Here is a 20,278-nt window from a genome sequence, read left to right on the forward strand (position 1 = left end):
CGGGGAGCATCAACAGCATGGAGACACTGGACAAAGGGATGATTCACATATACTCAGAACAACATGTAATTTAAAATTTAGAAATTGTTTATTTCTGGAATTTCTCATTAATATTTTCAGACCTTGGTTGACCACAGGTAGCTAAAACCTTGGAAAGCAAAACCTTTCATAGTTTGAAAGGTGATAAAAGGAAGCTCCATTTAGTGAAATGAGATCTAGGTCACTCAACTGGAGGTTAATCAAGGTCATCTCATGCAGGAAATCTAAAATATCTACCAACTTAAAATGTATCTACCCTGCAGGGAAGAGGGAGAAGACTGACTGATTATCTGGCCATGATTGTATGTGCCTGAGACTATTTCTCCAGTTCTTCACACCCACTTCCCCGACTCCCTTGACCTCCCTCTGACATCTGAGCTCCACAAACACAGGTGTGGTCTTCCCTCACCCACACCCATTCAGAAATGCACTGAGCTCACAGCTCTCACTTTGGCCACATCTAGGAAAGCCCAGCCTGGGCAGCTCATGGTCAGTTCTCCAGACCACCCTAGAGGTTCGGAGTGGGGCCAAAGGGACAGAGTCTGGGTGTTTGTTAGGGCCTCATTCTCAGATGAAAGGCGTGGTCTCTGAGTGTCACAACCTCAGGGGCAGGCCCAGGATAGAAAGGGGGTTCCACTTTCTGGCAGGGTGGCTCCCCACTATGACGACAGACTCTGCAAGAGGGGCGGATACCAGGTTAGGGAGAAAACCAAGCCCTGTGGTAGGCAGTCTCAAAAAGACACATGTCTCTGAGGAGCTAAGAATATCCTGAAGAAAGGGTATGGGGTGAGGAGGGAGACCCTTGGCCTGGTTTGAACCTTGCCACCTCACACCACGGGGCAGGGGATGATGCCACTGCCCCCAAACTCCAACACCCTCAAAGGACAGCTGCTCTGGTTGTTTCTTCCTGGCTCTGAGGGGCGGGCCCATGGGAGGGGCGTTTTTGTACAAAGCTGAAACATTGTGGGGACAGGGGGCCACGGTGATTTATCTCTATGGGAAACCTTTACAAAAACCTCTCAGCATGACCCAACCCCATAGTCCCTCCACTTTTCTCTAGGGTCACAGGCCCAAGAGTGGCTTGGTTCAGAATGCCTCCTCCTCACTCCTGTCTACCTGTCCAGCCAAGGCCAAGGATAAGGACAGGCCTGAATCAGAACTGAAGCTTCCAGGCAGAGAGCCCAGATGTAAGAAGGACACCTCAGTGGGTTTATGGGGGAAGGACTCAGGGAGACTCCTTCATCCCAGGACAAGGTCAGTGGGAAGGTACATGGGAGGTGACCCAATCTATAAAGAAAGAAGATAGATATATATTGGGTTCTGGGACCCTGCCCTCCTCTCCAGCCCACATACTTTGAGACATTTGAAAAAGGGGCACGGGGCCCTCTGGATGGATCTAGCCATGCTCCATGACCTCAGAAGTCAAAGTTGAATATGTTCTTCTGTTCAGTACTTATAAAGCAGGGATGGGGGGCAGTTAGTTCTCATTCCAGAGACCAGCCAGGGCCCCTCCTCTCCATGCCTCAATTCTGTTTTCTTCCTTGCCCCATGTCACTGTGTGAACACCCAAGTTTTCTTTGGAGAAGGCACCAGGCTCACAGTTGTAGGTAAGATATGCTCTGGATCTTCCGGGGCCCTTGGTAGGGCATAGTGGGTCCAAAGTGTGCATTTTAGAGTGGCCCTATTCTGATGTGCTAACTATGATGTTACCTTCGGCCCAGGGACCAGGCTGATGGTCGTAGGTAAGGCTGGGTCTCCAGGGGGGTCTGGGGAGGGAGGACTCACCCAGACAACATGGGCAGGAAAAGATGACCTGGCTCCCAGGTTCTACATCTGTGAACCAGTTCAGAGGAAGGTCCCTGTACGAGCACATTCACTCAGCCACCTGAGGTCCCCTGTAATCCCAGAGCTGAGCCTGAGGGGTGGTGCTGCCCCTCTGAGTAGTTACCTGGGAGAGGGAGCTGGGAGAAGGCCAGAGGGTCATAGCGATCTCTGACATTGGCCCATCTTCCCTCGCCAACAGAGGCTCATATTCCCTGCTCTGAACTTCATGGGAGATCACACCGTGCCTCTTCCCCATGTCACTGGGCTGGCTCTGGAAGGGTATGCAGGGTGTCTGAAGCAGGCTAGGGACTCTATAAGGGAATCCCAGCTGTGCTCAGCAGACAAGAGGGGTTTTGAAATGGATCCAGGACGCTGTGTTCTGGAAACACCCTCTATTTTGGGGAAGGCAGCCGGCTCACTGTTGTAGGTAAGCAAGTCTAAGCGAGTTGGGGCTGAAGGGCTGGGAGCCTACAAAAAGAGGCAGGGACCCAGATGGAGCCTGTCTTGGGAGCTTAGATAAAAGCATGTTTTCATCGGAAAGATCTGAAGTCTTGTCTTGATGCAGACAGGAGGGACCAGGCTCCATCTCCAGTAACCCAATGGACTGCCTGTGCCAAAGTCTGGGTTCCTCTCCCCAGGGGCAAGTAGTCTTAGCCAGGAAGGGCTCACCTTGTCCACCTCCTGAGTCCGTGGAAGGTGCCCCGTCATGGCCAAGGTAGATGGAGAGCCTCTGGAGGTAAAGTTGCTGTAGTCCCACTGTTTGTCTCTCACACAGAAGGGGATGGACGCAGGAGGGGGGATCTCACAGGGCTGAGTGGGTCCTCTTACCACAGCATTTCTGGTGGCACAGTTGTCTCCCCTCCACCTCCCAGAGTTAAAATTCTGCTGAGAAAAGGGAAGGAGAACTGGCAGGTGAACTTGAGGAGGAGGAATGTGAGGCCTCAAGGACAGTTTTCTTACCAGGCTTTAGTGTTGTGTAAGTAACGAGAAGCTATTTTTCGGCAGTGGAACCAAGCTCTCTGTCTTGGGTAAGTAAAAGGCCTCCCTGGGGAGAGCGTGTTGTAAGGTGGGAGTTTCAGGAGGATGCCTTGGAGAGGACAGGGACTGAGAACACAGCAGGGAACAGGCTCCGAGAATGTGGGTGAGTGGACTAGAGTCCCGGGAGTTCTGGGTGGACTGAGCTTCTGGAAGGAAGGGCCCCACACCTGTGGTTCTGGGGTTTTTTACACTCCTGTGGTACTGTGAGCAACCAGGCACAGCATTTTGGAGATGGGACTCGACTCTCTGTCCTAGGTAAGGTACTGGCCTGAAGTGGTGGGGCCACTGTCCCTTAGACCTGACTTTGTCTCTGCTCCCAGCCCTGGTGGAAGGGGACTGAGGGAACTCTTCTATCCTGGAGGGGAGTTTCAGTCTTCAGTGCATAATCTGCCTCCTTACTCTTCTCCTGGTTCATCCTCCTTCTTACATTGGTGGATATGCCCCACCGGAGCCTCTTGGTATCCCTCTCCCCATTCTATGCTTGGGTCTTCCTCCTAATAGACTCTCTTGGGTCCAGAGCCATGAACCCAGGCAAGGAAAGGTGGCTTCTGGCTCCCAGGGAGCTAAGACTAGCCCTCTGGCAGGAGACCGCTGGTAGGTTTTGCCACAGCTCTCTGCTGTTGTGTTCCTATAACTCGCCCCTCTACTTTGGGGTCGGCACCAGGCTCACCGTGACAGGTATGGGGTCCTGCTCCTGACTGGGGGGTGCTTGTGCTGGACCATGATGATCAGTCGCTGGGAGGGGAGTGTGGAGTAAGGACAGGATCAGAGCTGCCCTCCTTCCTGGAACTCAGGGCCCTCTCCACCCTGCCCGAAGCCTCCTCCTTGCTCCACTGTGTTTGTGCGCCATCTCAGCGGTGGGTTCCACGCTTAGTCTTCAGGTTCTGTGTTTGCTTTCTCCTCTTCCCATTGTTCTCCAGACTCCTCTCATCTCTACTTTTTTATTACTATGTTGTTTTACTTTCCCTTTCTTTTCTGATCTTCTCCATTTTCCCTCCCATTCTAACTCCAGCCCTGCACCGTTCACTCCGTCCCTGTCTTGACTTCTCCAAAGATCCCGGTGTGTCTTTCTGGGTGGTTTGAGGGCTCAGGAGGCAGTGAGGGACCAGATGGGTGAGGTTGGGGTGGTTTGAGAGGTGATCCTGAGTCCCAAAGGCAGAAGTCCATGTCACAGCATTGTAAGAACTGCAGGGGAGTCTCTGGGGGACACAGTGTTTGGTGGGGATTAGCGGAGGTATGTCAAAATTAACTATTACAATGGGAACCTATACCATCTTCCAACAGACTAGATATAAAGAAGAGAAATAGGTAGGAGGACTCATTTTCTCAAACCTCCGGGTCTGTGCTGGGATTACAGGCTAAGGGACCTGTGCTTGGGAGAAGCGGGGCAAAGATGGATGGGTCTCGGCTGGAGATACAGACAGGGCTGGAGGAAGGGGGCAGGTTGGTTGGCTGGATCAGGCTTTGTTCCACAGATGGGGGCACAATGTCAGAAAGTATGATGGAATTGGGGTTGGCACCAGGCTCGCCGTGGGATTCACAATGCCTGGATTCAGGGGAAGAGGGCTCATGAAATTAGAAAGTTAGAGATATAAACAGAGTTAACAATGCCAGCCTCTTGGAGTCCTTCAACTGTAAGGGGTTAAGTTATGTGAAAATCATTTGTAAAGGACTCACCTATGGGCACCATCCGTCTCATTCCCATTGTTTATCTACTCCAAAAACTGTATTTGTGGTCAAAACAGAACCAAATACAGGGAGCAGAAAAGTCTGACAAAAAGGAGGGTGCTTGAAAGATGGCTGTGGTGTCTTCCATCCCTCTGTGTATTCAGGTGGGAAAATGCCTTCAAACAATTCAAGAAATCCTTTCTCTCCCATCTGTCAGACTGTAAAAAGGCCCAGGGGTTTACAATATGGAGCCTCTGATGAAATGGCCTTCAGACTTTGGGAGCTTTTTCCTACCCAGCAACCAAGGTCTCAGTGCTTTTAAGAATGCAAAGGTTGGCTGTGAAATAGGATTCCAACCCTGGCAGGGAGGCTTGCTGGGCACTGGCAGGAAGAAAGGGCTCAATCCGTGGGGAGTATCTCTCATGAGATGACAGGCATCCCAGGCAAGCTACCATGAACCCCGTGTGTCCGCGCTTGGGAGGAAATGTGGAACAGCTGAGAAGATAATAGCCAGGTGCACCTTGGAAAGTTACACAGTAAAAAATAAAGAAGAGAGAAAAAAATTTGAGTTGGGTATAGTATATAGAAAAAATATTTAGTCAGATGCAATGGGAAAGGTGTCTCTTCTAGATAAGAAAGACTAATTCTTATATGTGCTATCATACTGACAAACATATACACCTTACAAAACAGGACAATGCTAATTAGAAAAAGTCAGTTTAGCTCCCAGGGTTATGTTGCTAGTGAGAATCTTCTGCCTTAACATCCAGGCCCATTCAACTCTGCTATAACCACTTCTAAATCTCAAAGATTACATCGAGCACCAAAGAGGGCTTTGAACAAGGAAGAACAGATAAGACAGATATACTCCTCTGATAGGTAATTGAGCAAGGCCTGAGTGTGAGACTTTAAAAAAAATCCAAGAAAATTGGGACAAAAGGGGGTGCCCCCTTAGGGAGGTGGAAAAGATAGTCACTCCATGGGGTGACTAGGAAGGAGATGGGAAAGTCAAGGAAAAATGACAATAGAGAATGGGACCTATAAACAAACGGGATCTAATACATAATGTTGCTTTATGTTGGCCCCCTTCCGCAGGCCCACATAAAATACACACAGCCCCTACCAAACCTAGACAGCTCTCAGACCAGCCCTACTCCTAACCCCTCTCCCCTTCCAGACGACCTGAACAAGGTGAAACCACCCAAGGTCACTGTGTTTGAACCATCCGAAGCAGAGATTGCCCGGACACAGAAGGCCACGCTTGTGTGCCTGGCCACAGGCTTCTACCCCGACCACGTGGAGCTGAGCTGGTGGGTGAATGGGAAGGAGACCCAGAGTGGGGTCAGCACAGACCCTCAGCCCTACAAGGAGCAGCGCAACCACAGTGACTCCAACTACTGTCTGAGCAGCCGGCTGAGGGTCTCTGCCACCTTCTGGCACAATCCTCGCAACCACTTCCGCTGCCAAGTGCAGTTCTTTGGGCTAGACGAAGAAGACCAGAAGAATTGGGAGGACACCCGCCCCATACCCATCACCCAGAATGTCAGTGCTGAGGTCTGGGGCAGAGCAGGTGAGTGGAGCCTTGGAGGGTCAGGCAAGGAGGCGCCAGACCAGAGAGAAAGGGGGATCCAGGTAGAAGGCCACAAAGACCAGGTTAGACTTTTTTTTTTTTAATAAAAGGAGTGGGATGGGAAGATGAGAGCACACCATGAAGAAGAACAGGCACCTTGGGCTAGTTCCTCCTCAGATCCCCAGCCAGCACAGCCTTGCAGCTGGCCGCTTACTACTGGCCTGGGTGGCTCAGCATCTGTGTGGTGTGTCCCCATCCCCTTCAGAGCTGCCACATGTGTCTCATGAATTTCAAGGATAATGTGTCTATATTGGCACACAGGAAGGCAGTGCTAGACTCCTCTGGTCTGGGCCTGAAGTGTGCTGATTACAAGGCTGACAGTGTTTCATCTGCTCATCTCTTCTCTCCCTCTTCTTTCTTTCAGATTGTGGCTTCACCTCAAGTAAGTGACCCTCTGCTTCTTTCTCTCCTTCTCCCATGGTCTTTGGAACCAGAGGATGGAGAACCCATGGACCCTGGGAAGGGGCAGAGATATCTGCTTAAAAGTATGTACTTGCTCTCATTTCCTACCAACAGGTTCCTACCAGCAAGGGGTCCTATCTGCCACCATCCTCTATGAGATCCTTCTGGGGAAGGCCACTGTGTATGCGGTGCTGGTCAGCGCCTTGGTGCTGATGGCCATGGTAAGGAGGAGGGTAGGGTGGGCAGGCAGGTTGGAGGTGACACTCGAAACATAGCAACTCAGATCCAGGACCAGAGGTGGGAGGAGAGGAAGAGGGGTTTTACTCACATTTCTTAGAAGATGCCTTACTTAGTCAACCTCCAGAACCACAGTGGAAGAGATGTGAGGGAAAGAGAAGCTGGGGTCACCTGAAACCTAGTTATGAGGAGCCCTGTTCATCTAGTCAATGGGCCATCCTGCTTCCTCTAAGTCCCCAACACTCCAGGTAACTCCAAAACCTTCTTCCCCTCTTCAGGTCAAGAGAAAGAATTCCTGACACCAGCTCAGAGGTGCAGCCAGGAACTTCCAGCCTGTTATCTCCCCAATATGGATTCCCCTTTTTCCATTCCTAGCCAGTGCTTCTGAAGAGCTGTCTCAATCTCTCAATTCATCCTGATATCCACCTGCTATATACTTGCACAGCTGAACACTCCTGACTAAAATCTCCCTAACCCCAGGAGACCCTGGTGTGCCTACATTGACTGAACCAATAAAAATGGCCTGTTCTGGCTTGATTCTGCCTTGAGTGTCTACATATCTCTTTTTTTCCATCTCTAAACTCTCATGGACTCCAGTTAGGATAGAAACAAGATGTAGTCAAAGAAAGTGCAGTCCCCTCAGGTAGCCAGGGACCCAGCCTGTGACTGGCACTGCTCCTTCTGTGGGGAACTTAAGAAATGCGAAAGGTGGTGATGGGACGTGAAGAGGCTCACTCCCAAACAGACTAGAGAAATGGTGATGCTGACCATAGGAATCTGCTGACCTACCTGGACAAAGGTGCTCTGTGGAAGAGCTGACCTACATAGGTGTGTCAACCCGCCAACTGGTTATGTCCCCCTGGCTATCGAAGCCTGATTTTCTACATGTCATTCCTGTCCCTGTCAGCTGTCTCACTGAGCACATTTCTCCTCTCCATTCATCACCAACCAGGTTTCCCAGCTGAGAGAAAAATGCACTGACCTGGAGATTTATCCTCAGCAGCTGTGTCTTCAGTTTTTTAAGTTACAAATCAGTTTATCTATTTCTCTCTAGTGAACTAACAGTTGTGAAGATTCCCCTTGATCATGCCTAGAAGGATAGAAAATAAAGTTTCTCCAAACCCAAGATCAACCCTATTGCTATTTCTAGAAATCCTACAAAAGTTCTTTGTTGTCTCATTGTCACCATGATCATGTAGTCCAAAATTCTTAGGATGGCATGAAAGACCCACAATTGTCCTCCACCTTCTTATTCCACACTCACCTCACTCCTCTCATCACCAAACCCCCTGAGCAATTTGCTTCCAGGCCATTTTGCACTCCTCTACCTGGAATGACTGAGTACTCTTGACTCCTACTTACTTAAAGATTTGGCTCAGTATCTTCCCTCAAGAGGCCTTCTCTGGAGCTCCTTACCCCTTATTCTCTTAAGGTTGGGTTGAATGCACCCTATATTTTGCTATCATTGTGCATTGTGCACCCCTCCTTCCTGACACCACACTTGATGCAAACTACCTCTTCACTTGTCTGACAACCCCATTTGATGGTCAGCTCCTGATAACAAGGCTGTGTTTTACTACAGCATCCCTGGGATATGGCCTAGTACCCTAGTTCAGTGTAGAAACCCAATAAATTATCTTTGAATAAGTGAATGAATAAATGAGTGAGCCCAAAGTGACCCAGTTTGGGAGCAGGTATCACGACAAGCCTGCCGGAAATAGCCACGTACCCTGCCATCTACAGGACTACAGAACACAGCCTTCCCTCACCATTGTAACACATGCACACATTCAAATGTGTGTGCACATATATGTACATATATATATAAACTCATTGAATACATAGATAGCAATGTTTTTCTATGAACTTGCAAGAAAATAAAGATATCCAAGTCACAGTCTCCAAGCCTACCTTTTCCTAAAGGGGATGATTCATGACTAGAAATAGCTGAAATACAGGCGATGCTTTGAAACAGCAATGCAAGCTGTCTACTGAAATGCAGTCAGAGGCGAGTGCTCAACTTTCTGATTGGGAAAAGTCTGAGAAGCTGGAAAACTCTTCAAAGGAAGAATGGAAGTGTTAATGACCGTCAGAGGCATAAACAAAAGTCGAAACAATGGGGCTGGGTACTTCGGTGTAGCTGAGTACAAGGTTCAGAGACAGGAGTCATAAAACATAAGGCTGAAGGGAAGATGGACCAGCATGAGGCCTGGCGCATAGTAGATGCTCATTAAATATCTGTGCAATCAATGAAGGATAAGGAGCTTGGACTTTGTTCAGGAAGCAATGGGGAATTACAGAGGTTTCTGGGGTGCTGTCCTGGTGCCATAAGTAGCCATCACCTGCTCTATAGATCCCACCCCTCGCTCCTCCTACATCGCCTGACTATAAATGTGCAGGTGGGCACGGTGAGTCTCAGAGGGGAGACCTGATGACATAGGAGACCTCCTCAGAGTTGTGTATGTTCCAGGGAGGGGCCTCTCTGCCCCCCATCCCCACTGGCACCATAACCTTCCCCAAGCCCCTCCCCACTCTAAGAGTACTCTGAGTTTGTCTTTCCCCAGCCCCACTCAATCAGACCAACCTCTGCCACCTGTGCTTCCTGCCTCTGCTCAGTGGTTGAGGGAGGGGGGCTAGAGGGGAGAAAACATTTTTGTATCATGGTGTAGCATTGTGGCAACTGGGGGGGGCCACAATGATTCAAGTAGAGGAGGTGCTTTTACAAAAAGCCCTGCCTCAGAAAATGCATCCACCCAGCACAGGGGATACGCTCCTGATGGGGAGAGTAGCTGGGAGAGGTCTCTGAGGCTGGTCCCAGAAGGTCTTGCAGGCACCCTGACTCAGTGAACACCTCTACATCTCTCTGCTCCAGACTCAACTTCCCAGAATGCCAAGGGCCAAGGCAACAAAGTGGGATCTCATTCAGCTGTCTCTAAAACCTGCCCTTTGACAAAGTAGCGCATGCAGCATTCATCAAGAACTCACAGCAGCCCCGTGGGAAAGACCTTGCTCCATCTTTTCCAATGAAGAACTAAGGCCACAGGGGCTATAAGTAGCAAGAGGCAGGGTCTAGCCCACTCCAGCCCAACCACCACCAATACCCCTTCAGATTTCACCGCCACTGTATTGTCCTCAAGCCAAGTTGACTTCCTCTGTGAATTGGGGGTGACCTGACAGTGTCCAGATTGCCATGTCCAGCTACATCTGGAGATGGGGGGATGAGAAGCCAGGAAGGAGGAGGGAGGCGCTTAGGCTGCGCCAAGGGGGATGGGGAAGTGTGTGTGTGTGGAGGGGGGAGGAATTCTTGGCAGCCCCTTCCCACTGTGCTCCTATGCTGAGCAATACTTCGGGCCAGGGACCCGGCTCACGGTGCTCGGTAAGAAGCTGCTCCAGGTGGGAGGGAGGGTGGACTCTCACTTGGACGACCCCTGAACACTGGCCCTCAGGGAGTGGGCGCTGGAGCCTCCCAGGGGCCCAAGTCCGGGAAGGTGGGGTTTGCGCCTGGGTCCCCAGGGCTGTGCGAACACCGGACAGCTGTACTTTGGGAAAGGTTCCAAGCTGACCGTGCTGGGTAAGGAGGGCAGTTGGGGGTCCAGAGCGCTCCGTGGGGCAGGATGGAGGGGGGGGGGCAGCTACCCAGCTCCACTGGGGCTGTGCTCAGAGGCAGGGCGACACTGGGTCGGGGACTCTGGGTGCTGGGTGCTGAGTGAGCTATGGAGTGCCCGCTGTGGCGGGAGCGGAGACCTGGCTGAGTCCGGGGCAGCAGCCGAGGGCAGCGCCGGGTTTTTGTCCCGGGCCTGGGTGCTGTGAGCACAGATACTCAGTATTTCGGCCCGGGCACCCGGCTGACCGTGCTAGGTAAGGAGGGACGCCTGGGGGCCAGGAGGGCAGTGGGGAGGGTCGGGGAGACCACGGGGAGCGGCGCCTGTTTTTGTGCTGCGCCCAGAGGCTGTGAACCAAAACACGCAGTACTTTGGCCCGGGCACCCGGCTGACCGTGCTAGGTAAGCGGGGACGCCCGCCGGGCGCACGCGGGTTTTTGTGCGGGGCTCGGGGGCCGTGACGGAGAGACCCAGTACTTCGGTCCCGGCACGCGGCTCCTGGTGCTCGGTGAGCGGCGCGGGGCGCGGGGAGCGGGCGGGTTTTAGTGGGGGGCTCCGAGGCTGTGCTCCGCGGGCGCCACCCTGACTTTCGGGGCCGGCAGCCGGCTGACCGTGCTGGGTGAGTGGCCGCGGGACTCGGCGGGGCGGGGCGGGACGGAAGGCGGCGGCGCAGGGCCCTCGCCTTCTGGGCACCTGGTCCCCCGGCGCTGCGCCGGAGCCGGCGGGCTGGGAGCCGGGAGCCAAGCGGGATGTGGCGCGGCGGGGTTTACGTGCGGGGCTGGGGCTCTGTGAGCCTATGAACAGTACTTCGGCGCCGGCACCAGGCTCACGGTCGTCGGTAAGAATCGGACTTCTCTCTGCCTTCCCGCCCCAGCCCCTGGGGCTCTGGAGAAGGGTGGCGGCTGGAGCTGGGGCGCCGCGAGTTGTCCGTGGGTAGGGTTGGCTCTGTGAAGGGGGGATGGGAATGGGGGGGGGGCTCAAGGTCCGAGAACATGGGCAGAGTGTCAAGGGGGCTTTGGGTCTGTTTTTCTGGGGTATTTAGAGGCAGGGTGGGCGGTGGAGAAGAGGATTCTTTGAGCTCTGAGAGCTGCTAGAAGGCAGAAAAAGGCTGAGACTAGAAAACCTGGGCTGGGGAAAGGGCGGGAGGGGTAACTGCTCCACCGGGGAGAGAGCTGGAGGGGCAGGAGAAAGTGGGAAGAGCTCGGATGGCCGGCCCCCTGCAGACCTGGCTTCTGGGAGGTGGAGGGTGCCCTGGACAGAGGAGGGGAAAGGATGACAAACAGTGGAAGAGAGAGGCCCAGATGATAGAGACAGAGAAACATGAATCAGTGAGGAAAAGAGCCAAAACAAGCCGGGTTTGCTGATTGGATTTAGAAGTGTGGACTTGAGATTAAATTGAAAACCCTTTCTGTCTCTCCTAAGCCTCAGACCCCTGGGGTGGGGTGGGCAGTGGTAGGGGGAGGCAGCACCCAGTCCTGCCATGGCTGGTCCTAGAGGAGGGACAGTAACCTCAGCCAACTGAGGTGCATTTACCCCCAGATGGGTCCCCTCTCCCCCAGGCTGCAATCATTGTCCTCACACTAAGAAGTACTCTACATAACAGTCTAGGTTAGTGGTTCTCAATCTTGGCTGCACATTAGAATCACCTGGGAATCTTTTTAAAATCCGGATTTCTGGGCCTCATCCTCCGGAAATTCTGTTTCTTTGTTACTAATGTTGTGGCTTCGCCCCATAACAAAGAGACAGAATTTCCGGAGGGTGAGGCCCAGCAATCAGGATTTTAAAAAGATTCCCAGGTGATTCTAATGTGCAGCCAAGGTTGAGAACCACTGGTCTAGATGGTGTGGAAGCTCATTTATTACGAACACATAAACTGCAGATATTTTGCTGTGAGGTAAGGAAAATTCCCAGGAGGATCTTGGGCTCTTAGAGCTGCAAAGGGACCCTAGATGTCACCTGGTGATGAGAATGCTGAGGCCAGAGAGGGAAAAACTCTTTACCTGGATTATGTGATAACCACGAGCACTGTTGGTAGTTAAATTCATTGGGCTGGAGCCAATGGGGCTCAGCTGAGCTGCCCAGAGGATTCGCTGGCTGTGGGTGATCAGCCAGGTTGGAGAACAGACCTTGACTTTCGAGCCAGTGAACCCAGGTCTCAATCCCTGGCTCTCTAATGATTGGTGACCTTGGGCATGTGTATCTGTGTGACCCTCAGTTCCCTCTAATATACAATATCTTTAGCAAAGCCTACCACTTACTATCATTGTGAGGATCCCAAGGGAAGGCTCTTGTAGAGTGTTCAACAAAGGGTGGATTGCTGTAATTCAGTGCCTTCCTTCCCCACCTCTACTCACTTGATCACTGGGGAGGGCAGGAGTGGGTGAACCCAATGTCCTAGGAGGGGCAGGATTTGGCCTGTGGATAATGGAGTGAGGGCTGTGAGAAGTGGGTCAGGAACAGGCAAGCAGAGCATACACACACAGAAGCTCATTAGCACGCACACCTACATACATCTGGGCAAGCTACTCACACCTTACAGGGACTCACAAACATGGAGGGATAAGACCTGCCCCCACTGCGGGGCTGTATTAGACAGTGCTTCAGAGTCATCAGATCCTGCTTCTGCTCGTGCTGCTCATCGCACCATGGGGAGCCTCACACATGGCTCAGAGGACATCTTTCATTTTGACACTAAGCACTGATAGTTTGCCAGGTGAGGGGTCAGAGGAGTGCATCTGTAGTTACCCTGGAGGCAGGGGCTTGGAGATGAGAGCTAAGTAACCTGGCTGTAGGCAGAAAGGCTGATGGAGCCGGTACTGCATGTTTTAGGATGTGGCCACTTCACACAGAGCGGGCTAGTGAAGACCTAGGGACTTGGTAGCAGGTAGCAGGGAGGAGGTCCATGGCAGGGAGCTGACATGACAGGACACAGGCTGGCTCAAAGTGAAAATGTGGGGACACTTGTTAAAAAATTATTTAGAATTTCAAAATGGTGGCAGCAGCCATTAAACCAAGTGTGTGGTCCTTCTAAGTGTGGGGTCCTGTGTGATCTGTGGCTGTGACCCCATTTTAGTAGAAGTATGACATCTCTGTTAGAAGAGCATTCCTCTATCTTCTAGGCGGAACTGGATTTTCATGAGAATGAGATTTCTTAATTTTTAACAGCATTGCCCAGAAACAAACACAATGAATGGAAAACAGTATAAAATAAACGGGGAATGGCCCAGAAGGAATAAGCCCGCCAATAGAAGGCCTTCACCTGTGGCCTGGAGGACACTGCAGACAGGCTTAGGACAAATTGTATCATGACAACTGGGAGCAAGAAGTTGCTCCGATGCTCTCAGATGCTCATTTAGGTGGGAAAGATGCAACAGGTGGAAACAAAGGGGCAGAGAAGTTTGGAGAATCACTGAGTTGGACATAAGGGGAGACTACTCTCTGAGCTGAGGAAAACTCCGGGGTTCTTGGAGGTGGTGGAATGGCTTGAATGACTTCATGAACCATAAAAAAATGCCAGGAAACCCCAAAGCTCATGAGCATGTCATGATACAAAAGGGTGTCCTCACCTCAATGGATAAAAATGTGCCATTTGCACACTGTCATCTGAAGACAGCCCCAGCTCCCAAATGATCCCCTTGTCCCCAAATCCCCTTTCCTCAGCCACTTAGCTTCAGATATTAAAGACCCAACTGAGGACTATGTGTCTGAATTGTTGTATCTTTTAATCTCCACACACACCCTGAACAGTCTGTGTTGTGATTCTCCCTTCAGGGCAGGAAAAATGATGCCAAAGTCCTAAAGTCATTTCTGAGATTTGGATCCTGTTTTTTGGATTCCAATCCAGTGCTCTATTTAAATAATTACTAAGTAATATGGTGAGAAGTAGACAGGTAGCTTTTATTGAGGGGAAGAAATGAAATAACATACTCAGACATTAGGCAGTACCATTTATCATGCCACCTTAGGGGATGGAGAGACAGTAGACAGTGACACCCAAACAAACAGGACCTACTACATAATTTTGCTTTATGATGACCTTTCTTCTCGTCATACACACACATGCACATGCATGCACACACAGCCCCTACCAAACCTAGACAGCTCTCAGACCAGCCCTACTCCTAACCCCTCTCCCCTTCCAGACGACCTGAACAAGGTGAAACCACCCAAGGTCACTGTGTTTGAACCATCCGAAGCAGAGATTGCCCGGACACAGAAGGCCACGCTTGTGTGCCTGGCCACAGGCTTCTACCCCGACCACGTGGAGCTGAGCTGGTGGGTGAATGGGAAGGAGACCCAGAGTGGGGTCAGCACAGACCCTCAGCCCTACAAGGAGCAGCGCAACCACAGTGACTCCAACTACTGTCTGAGCAGCCGGCTGAGGGTCTCTGCCACCTTCTGGCACAATCCTCGCAACCACTTCCGCTGCCAAGTGCAGTTCTTTGGGCTAGACGAAGAAGACCAGAAGAATTGGGAGGACACCCGCCCCATACCCATCACCCAGAATGTCAGTGCTGAGGTCTGGGGCAGAGCAGGTGAGTGGAGCCTTGGAGGGTCAGGCAAGGAGGCGCCAGACCAGAGAGAAAGGGGGATCCAGGTAGAAGGCCACAAAGACCAGGTTAGACATTTTTTTAAAAAAAAGGAGTGGGGTGGGAAGATGAGAGCACACCATGAAGAAGAACAGGCACCTTGGGCTAGTTCCTCCTCAGATCCCCAGCCAGCACAGCCTTGCAGCTGGCCGCTTACTACTGGCCTGGGTGGCTCAGCATCTGTGTGGTGTGTCCCCATCCCCTTCAGAGCTGCCACGTGTGTCTCATGAATTTCAAGGATGATGTGTCTATATTGGCACACAGGAAGGCAGTGCTAGACTCCTCTGGTCTGGGCCTGAAGTGTGCTGATTACAAGGCTGACAGTGTTTCATCTGCTCATCCACTTCCCTCCCTCTTCTTTCTTTCAGATTGTGGCTTCACCTCAAGTAAGTGACCCTCTGCTTCTTTCTCTCCTTCTCCCATGGTCTTTGGAACCAGAGGATGGAGAACCCATGGACCCTGAGGGAGGGGCAGAGATATCTGCTTAAAAGTATGTACTTGTTCTCATTTCCTACCAACAGGTTCCTACCAGCAAGGGGTCCTGTCTGCCACCATCCTCTATGAGATCCTTCTGGGGAAGGCCACTGTGTATGCAGTGCTGGTCAGTGCCTTGGTGCTGATGGCCATGGTAAGGAGGAGGGTAGGGTGGACAGGCAAGGTGGAGGTAGAGGGTGAAACATCACCCATGGGATAGGAGGGGATCTCAGAGCCGGACCTCAGCCCTTTCACCTCCAGGGAATTATAACTGGACTGCCAGTCTGGGCAGAAAGTATAGGGATCATTATAGAATGCAGCATTGAAGGATGGGGAGAATCAGCCTGCCCTACCCAAAATTGGGGCCAAAGTTGGTCTCCTCTGACCCACTCCTACTGTTCATGACCCCTGGGATCCTGACAGTGTCCTCTCTTCTGCAGCTCAAGAAAAAGGTTTCCTGAGACCAGTTCCAGATGAACATCCTCAGACATTTTTAATCCAAACCCTAGATTCACCTTCACATGCTTCCAGTCTGTGTTCCCAATGAAGGATTCTCTCCTCGCCCTCTTATCTCCTACCTATATAAGTATCTTTCCCTTCTCTCTGCTGCCCTGCAGACTGAGCTCCTCAATACTGAGTCTGAGATAAACTAAACCAATAAAAATGTTGTGCTGGACTTGGTAGTGTTTCATGAGTGTCTATGGAGTTCTGCCCTTCAAAGACCCACCTTCTGGTTGAGGACAGCATCACCTCTCAGGCATATGGAGTGACGGACTCTCCTCTCTGATCAGTGCTACTTCCTCCTGTTCATCCTGGTGGGGGTGGACCTTATACTCCATACCCAGGCATTCTGTGCCCCAGTACATAGGGTTAGTCTGAGGGGTAAGGTGCTATGCTCTTGAAAAAGGATGAGGACAGGTAAGGACCTCAGTACAAGACAAAAGACAGGGCATACCTGTGGGTTAGAAAGCCTGGTCATTTCTCAATTCCAGATTCAAGTTTCATTTATTATGCATTCACGTTTTATCTGTGTCTGTTAACAACTCCATCTTATCTTATTTCTGGACTTCAGCACAAGATTTATTTAGCTCTATTCTGCATGTCTAGGTTAGAATCCTAAAGAAAGAACAGAGTTTAAAATGCTGACACGTGAAACCTAATTTCCTAGAGGCAGGACACATGGGGTCAGGCCCTGGGGGTGGAATAGAGACAGGAAGCAGGGTTCAGTGGGGCTGAGGTGCTGTAGCCACATAGCCCTTCCAATGGGCAACTTCACCTGAAGGGATGGAGACCAGGCCACCCCGGATACAGCACACTGAGTGCACCCACTTGGGTGGACGATTACCTTACTCAGTAAACTCTACAAGAAGGTTGCATTTACTGCACTAGAGGAGGGGGGGCAATTAGAGAAAAGAAGGCAGAGATGGAGGGAGAGAGTTCATGTGTAAGTTATTTGAGGCCAAATGTCAGTGGTAAGAAGGAAGTCTGAAAGCTAAGAAAGGGTGGTGAAGATGAAGTCCTTATTGATGCCCTGCCTGACTTCAGACTGGGGGCTGGGCACTGGCCCACGTGTTGTCCCAGTTTCCCTCACAACAACCCTAGAAGCAGATATTAGTCTCCCCACTTCACAGGTAAGGAAACCACAGTCCAGAAATCAACTGACTGGTAAGCTGGGAAACACTGGCACATTCTGCTGAAGATTCAGGAAACATTTCCAAGTCAACACTTGGATGGTGTGATAGTCACACGGTGACACTGGAGCAGCTGCTCCCAAACTCTGATGCAGGACCCACAGCAAGAGTATGAAGAGACCTTGAGTCCTGCATGTATTTGTTTTCCAGTGCTGCTGTAACAAAGAACCACATCCTTGATGATTTAACAAAATATATTCTCTCATAGTCCTGGAGCCATAAATCCACAATCAAGGTGTCAGTAGGGCTGCACTCCCTTCAAAAATTCTAGGGGAGCCCAGCCAGTGGCCAGTGCGGCTCAGTGGTTGAGCATCGACCTATGAACCAGGAGTTCATGGTTCAATTCCTGGTCAGGGCACATGCCCAGGTTGTAGGCTCAATCCCCAGTGTGGGGCATGCAGGAGGCAGCCAATCAATGATTCTCAGCATTGATGTTTCAACTCTCTCTCCATCTCCCTTTCTCACTGACATCAAATATATATATATATATGTGTGTGTGTGTGTGTGTGTGTGTGTGTGTGTGTGTGTGTGTGTGTGTAAAGTTCTAGGGGAAAATTGTTTCTTGCTTCTTCCCATTCCTAGGATTGTGGCAGCCTCATTTCAACCTTCTGTCTACCCTCATCACTTTCTTCCCTATGTCTCTGTGTCTAAGTCTCCCTCTCCTTTTCCTTACTAAGGCAGAAGTTATTGGATTTAGGACACAAGCCTAACTTCAGAAGAATTTCATCCTGAGATCCTTAACATTTATATCTGCAAAAACCTTAGTTCCAAATTAGGTCACATTGGGTTGGCACAAATTAAGGGTGGACACTGTTCACCCCACTGCACTGAGTGTCTAGGAACTGGAGGTGAGAGGATTATCTGAATCATCTCACATAAGTCAGAGAAGGATGTGGCCCAGGGCAGGGCAGGCCTAGAAAAATCATCACATGACTATAAGTTCCCATCAGTCACAATAATCTCTAGGTTTCTCTAATTCCAGTACAGTTTTGTTCTTATTGTGGTTGCTTATTTGTTTTTGTAATGGCTAAAAAAGTCCCAATACAAAGGAGACAGAGTTTAGGTCCTAGACCAGCACCCACAAAAGCAGCACCTTCCATTCTTTAGGCATGTGTGGTGGTTCCTCTCAAGGGTGGGATAGGGAGATGAGCTGCTGAAGGGACAGTCAATGCCTCAGAGAGAATAGGGCATTGCGTGGGCCAGAGGGAATGGACTGGGACATGGGTGTTGAGAGATGGGGTATTGAGGGATGAGAGCATTGTGGATGGGGTATTGTGGGACTGTATGTTGGGAGATAGAGGTCTTGGGGAATGAGGTGTAGGGGGAATGGGGTATTGGGGACAGGGGCCTGTTCCAGCAGAGCTGTGAGGAGGGAGCTGAGCAAAAGTAGGGCAAACATCAAGGTGGAGGTGGGTTACCCTCACAGAAGAGAAGTGGGGTCTGTGGGCTTGGTGACTGTCATCTTGGGAGTGCTAAAAGCAGAGGCATCAGCAGGTGGGAGGATGTGGGAGAAGTTGCTGGTTAGCACCTGTGGTTTGTCAAGGTGAGGAAGGAAGGAATGGCCTCTGAAGGATGAATGACTCAATGCCGGAGACATAATAGAGGTGGAGAAAGTTACAAACTTCATCTGGTTCCCATCCAACATGCCACTTGACCCAAGAAAGGCTCCTTTCTTCAAATCTTTACAGCCATGGAGAATTAGTACTTGAGACCTCTCTTGAAGCTCATGTGTACAGCAAGGGTGTCTCTCAGACAGCACAGCCCCCAACATTCCACGCCCAGGCACTGGGAAGTTATTTTATTCTGCATCTGCCTCTTTCTCTAGAATCTAAATAGGTCCTTCTGGACCAATTCTGGGCATGCCATCCATTCTTCCTCAGGTGAAACTGAGCGCAGATGGGTTAGATATAGGGCAGTCATCTCATTTATTGCATAAATGGGGATACTATTGAGAGGAAAATGGGATGCTGGGATAAGAGGGGTAAATCAGGACTGTCCTCATAAGTGCCCAGGACACACGGACACTCCAGTAAAAGGGACCCCCAGGGGGTTTCTGGGCCCAGAGGTATTCCTGGAATGAAAGGCATTAAAGCAATTCCTCATCTACTTGGGCCTATCAACCTATTCCAACCTCGGGCTAATCTAAGCTTCATCCCATTAAGAAAATCTGTGGGCAGAATGTAGTCTAGGCACAAACTTCACAAGTGACATACAGTTCAGGAGTAGAGCTTGATTATTGATTGAAGACACTTGAAGTCAAACATCTCTAGAAGAATGCCCAGGGTCCCCCAAGTTATCACCATTCCATGGGGCACAACTGGACTCACCATGGTAGCACCCCAGGAGAGGAACCTCAACCCTACAGATTTTAGAAATTTATTCAGAAATTAGGAGACAGGAGGAATTCAACTGGTCATGTAATAATGGAAACATCCTGGTGTGTGTGTGTGGGGGGGGGGGCGGTGCAGGGATTGGGATTCCTATGGGGAGAGGCTAGTCAAGTCACTGTCACTTGTCCAAAAGAAGAATTTTCCTGTCAGCATCAGTATCCGCCAGAGACCTGCAACCCTTCCTACTGCACAGCTCATGGCCAGGATGCATAAGCTTGGTCAGTGGTAATGGGGTTAGAAGAGGTTGGGCCCATCCAGAGACAAAGACTTTTTCTCTCTTAAGTAAATGATTAAGGAAGAGTGGGTAAGAGAAAGAAAAAAAAAGGATTTTGATGATTATATAAAGAAGAAGTGGTACATATATACAATGGAATATGACTCAACCATAAAAAAGAATGAAATCTTACCATTTGTGACAACATGGCAACATGGATGGATGTAGAGGGTATTCTGCTAAGAAAAATTTGTCAGACAGAGAAAGACAAATGCTATAGACTTTCAATTATATGTGGAATCAAAAAAAACAACAACAAAACAACAACCACCTACACGAAACAAATTAACAAACAAAATAGAAACAAACTCACAGATACAGAGAACAAATTGATGATCTCCAGATGGGAGGAGCATTGGAGGTGTGGGTAAAAAATGTTGAAAGGGATTAAGAAGTACAAATCACCAGTTATAAAAATAGT

The 20,278-nt window shown here is 50.4% G+C and overlaps 1 gene segment (V, D, J or C); it reads left to right on the top strand.

The window, feature by feature from the left end:
• The window catches only part of LOC132242853 (T cell receptor beta constant 1-like), a 38,931-nt gene extending 22,753 nt beyond the window's left edge, over positions 1-16,178 (top strand). The window contains 5 exon segments of the C gene segment in view: positions 3,524-3,579; positions 5,747-6,139; positions 6,564-6,581; positions 6,716-6,822; positions 15,943-16,178. Coding sequence covers positions 3,524-3,579; positions 5,747-6,139; positions 6,564-6,581; positions 6,716-6,822; positions 15,943-15,963 — 595 coding nt within the window.
• Positions 16,179-20,278: the final 4,100 nt, after the last annotated feature.

The sequence above is a fragment of the Myotis daubentonii genome, chromosome 10 (assembly GCF_963259705.1).
Source record: "Myotis daubentonii chromosome 10, mMyoDau2.1, whole genome shotgun sequence".
Lineage (NCBI taxonomy): Eukaryota > Metazoa > Chordata > Mammalia > Chiroptera > Vespertilionidae > Myotis > Myotis daubentonii.